Source organism: Eurypyga helias, unplaced genomic scaffold, assembly GCF_000690775.1.
Source record: "Eurypyga helias isolate BGI_N326 unplaced genomic scaffold, ASM69077v1 scaffold32264, whole genome shotgun sequence".
Taxonomy (NCBI): Eukaryota; Metazoa; Chordata; class Aves; order Eurypygiformes; family Eurypygidae; genus Eurypyga; species Eurypyga helias.
The window spans coordinates 13,299-16,774 of record NW_010247431.1 but is presented as its reverse complement, the minus strand read 5'-3'; the positions used below and the strand labels follow the sequence as shown (position 1 = coordinate 16,774).

Below are 3,476 nucleotides of genomic sequence, written 5' to 3'. Positions count from 1 at the left end.
GCTGGAACACGCGGCAGATCGCGCTCTGGGACCAGGTGGGTGCTGGGATCCCCGCCGGCATCCCCGCTCTGTGCCAGTATCGGGACGTTTTGGTTAATAAAGTGCTTTTTTTGCCCGTTGTGCAGGAGGAACTGTCCATGCCCCTGATAGAGGAGGAGATCGACGGGCTCTCGGGTCTCCTCTTCCCTTTCTACGACGCCGACACTCACATGCTGTACTTGGCTGGCAAGGTACGGGCTTCGAGGGGCTGCAGCCTCTCCTGGGAAGGCAGAAGGGGCCTCTCAATGCCCTGGGAAAGAGGAAAGAGCCACCCTGGGGACAGAACTGCCCTGAGCCCCGAGCAAAGCACCACGCAGCTCTTCGGCTGCAAACCCCTGGTTCGGAGAGATGCCCACCGCTGCTGCGTGAGCGGGCGGCATCCCGCCGGGTGCCTTTATCCCCCCCTGCGCTTCCCAAGGATGGGATGCTGGGTGTTGTTATCGTGGTCTTTATTCAATCTCGTGTTTGCCCAAGCCATAAACCGTCCCCCTTCCCTGCGCTCGCTCCAGGGTGACGGCAACATTCGGTACTACGAGATCGGCTTGGAAAAGCCCTACCTGAGTTACCTCATGGAGTTCCGCTCCCCGGCCCCACAGAAAGGACTGGGTAAGGATGGCTGTGCCACTGATCCTCCGCTCTGACCACGCAAAAGGTAGATGGGGGAAGGTGCTTAATTAAATATCACTTGTAAATGGGTTTGGCGGGCTCTGGAGCATCCACACAGGGCAGCAGCACTCGCAGGGCAGCGCTTACGTTGCTGTGCTGTCCCTCCTGCCCTCGTGCAGCCGGGCTGGGTCTCGGTGACACCCTTCCTGCTGTCACACTTTACCAGGGGACGTCAGTCAGTGATTCCTGTGATATGTCCTGAATAAAAGCTTGCTCATCCTCTTCCCAGTGTCCCTGCAAATGACCCTGGTGTGGCCCAGGTCTGTGCCCCAGGTCCTCAGGGTTTAATTCAGTAAAGACCTGGGTCTCCGGATGGGGAGCAAAAGACCTTTCAGGATGCTCCATGCCGGGGTGGCAGATGGGTCCCCGCCAGCTGCCTGGGGTTTGCAGCAGCTGGGGGTCACTGTCTGCGCCTCCTCCGCAGGGGTGATGCCGAAGCACGGGCTGGACGTGTCGGCCTGTGAGGTTTTTCGTTTCTACAAGCTCATCACCCTCAAGGGATTGATCGAACCCATCTCGATGATTGTGCCGAGGAGGGTGAGTCCCATGGGGGTGGGCGGTGTCCGGGGGTGTCCGAAGGGGGTCTGGTGTGATGGAGATGCCCCCGCTTGCACTGCTTTGCTGACCAGCCTGATGGCTGGGTCTCTGCACCCGTGTTAGACCTCCCAGGCATGGGATTCCCTGGGGATTAATGGGAATTAATGTTTTAGTTAATGTTTTTAGGAAATGTATTTTATTGCACCTTCCAGTGCCTGGGGGGCTACAAGAAAGCTGGGGGGACTTTTTCCCAAGGGCAGGGAGTGACAGGACAAGGGGTGACGGGTTTAAACTGAAAGAGGGAGGCTGAGATGGGACATCAGGAAGGAATTCTTCCTGCAGAGGGTGAGGAGGCACTGCAACAGCAGATTCACGGAGACTGTTGCTTTTCTTTCCCTGTGTTTGTAGTCAGAAACGTACCAAGAGGACATTTACCCGATGACTCCGGGTACGGAGCCGGCCCTCACGCCGGACGAATGGCTGAGCGGGGTGAACAGAGGTAAAGCCACCGGTGATGCGCTGGGCGGGTGCCACGGAGCCCCAGAGCCAGCCGGGGAGCGGGACAGGGATGCAACCCCTTCCTGATCCCGTCCTGCGCTCTGCCCCGCTCAGATCCCATCCTGGTGTCGCTGAAGGAGGGCTACAAGAAGACATCCAAAATCGTCTTCAAGGCACCGGTGAAGGAGAAGAAGAGCGTGGTGGTTAACGGCATAGACCTGCTGGAGAACGTGCCGCCGCGGACGGAGAACGAGGTAGGGCGGCACGGCCCCGGCACGGGGCACAGGGACAGGATGGGATGGTGGGGAGACACACAATTTCTGGATGCAGCCCGGGAAGCGTCTGCTCTGTGGGTCTCTGCTTGTACTCCCAAATTGGGCACCATCTTTCCCTGTGGCTTGTAGCATCCCGCTCCGCATTAACCACAGAGCATCTGAAAGCAGCTGCATTAAGCTCCTAAATGTTCATTTTTAAAAAATTTTTAATTAAAATCCTCCTCTGGGAACAACGTAAAGAAACATTTGGTGCCAGAAGGAATTTGTTTTGCTGGAGCTGAGTTTTCAGATTGCATGCATGGGGTATCCCCGAGCCGGAGGGGGAAACACTAAATCCCAGGGAGCGGGCAGCGCGGCACATGAACTCGTGTTGCAGAAGCAGCAGAGTTGTGAAACGGCCTCAGCGCAGCTCCGGGGGGGCTGGTAGGAGGGGGAAGCCCTGGGAGTGAGTGGCCATCATGGTCCCTCCATCTCCATCCTTCCCTTCCAGCTCCTTCGGATGTTCTTCCGACAGCAGGATGAGATCCGACGGCTGAAAGACGAGCTTGCGCAGAAAGACATACGGATCCGGCAGCTACAGCTGGAGTTAAAGAACTTACGTAACAGCCCGAAGACCAATTAACTTCCAGGGACGTTTTATAAATAAACTTTCTTTGGTTATACTCGGTCTTTAATTTTATTGTATCCACTTACACAGAATATGAGCCAGAAGTCAAGTGACCTGCCAAGAGCCCACTCGCTAACTGGAAATTCGTCCTCCTAGTCTTGTCTAGCACTAAAACGGCCGTAACCGACAGCTACCGCGTGACTCCCGCGTGAGGAGGCGGCGGGGGGGCCCGCCTGCCCCAGCCCTGGTCTTGGAGTAAGTAAAGAGCAGCATCCCCTCCGTCGGGATGAACCGGCACCGGGGAGCCGAGGCGGCGGCGACTCCCCGGGAAAGCGCGATGCTTCGTTGCTATTAATTTCATTTTTTTTTTCCTATGCAAAACTGTGACAGAGGGTGCAGAACTGGAAGGGGGTGTGGGAGGGGTTTAATTCTGTCTGATGCCATGGCAGGAGCCCAGGGCCCTTCCCACGGCGGTGGGCCTAGGGCACGGCCGGGCTTTGGCAGGAGCATCCTGAGTTTCCCTGGCTGCAGCCTGGGGAAGGCGCTTGCTCCACGTGTGTGCGTGCATCCCGGCACGTGGACCTATATCCTTTAGGAAAAATCAAAAGGAGGCTGGGTTTCCTAACTGGAGAGGGATTTTTGCTCCCTCTGCCTCTGCAAAGAGGGACTCACCCTCCTGCTTTCCAGGGGGCTACACACCAGTGCCATGGGGAGGAGGGAAGGATGGCACCCGGCTTGCCCCGAGGCTCCCTGGGCTGGAGAGGTTCAGCACGTGTGTACAATCAGGCTATTTTGTGGATTAGACCTGTAGCGCAGGGAACATCACCAAATACTGCTGGTTTACCTATATATAT

At 56.9% G+C, this 3,476-nt stretch overlaps 1 protein-coding gene across 1 annotated transcript; it reads left to right on the top strand.

Moving 5' to 3' along the window:
* The first annotated feature begins 6 nt into the window (after window positions 1-6).
* LOC104508956 (coronin-2B) lies at window positions 7-2,657 on the top strand. The gene is made up of 7 exons (XM_010150730.1): window positions 7-35; window positions 126-230; window positions 549-645; window positions 1,130-1,242; window positions 1,651-1,741; window positions 1,855-1,994; window positions 2,506-2,657. Exons 2-7 carry the CDS (start codon window positions 138-140, stop codon window positions 2,635-2,637), a joined length of 666 nt encoding a protein of 221 aa, XP_010149032.1. The 5' UTR covers window positions 7-35; window positions 126-137; the 3' UTR covers window positions 2,638-2,657.
* Window positions 2,658-3,476: the final 819 nt, after the last annotated feature.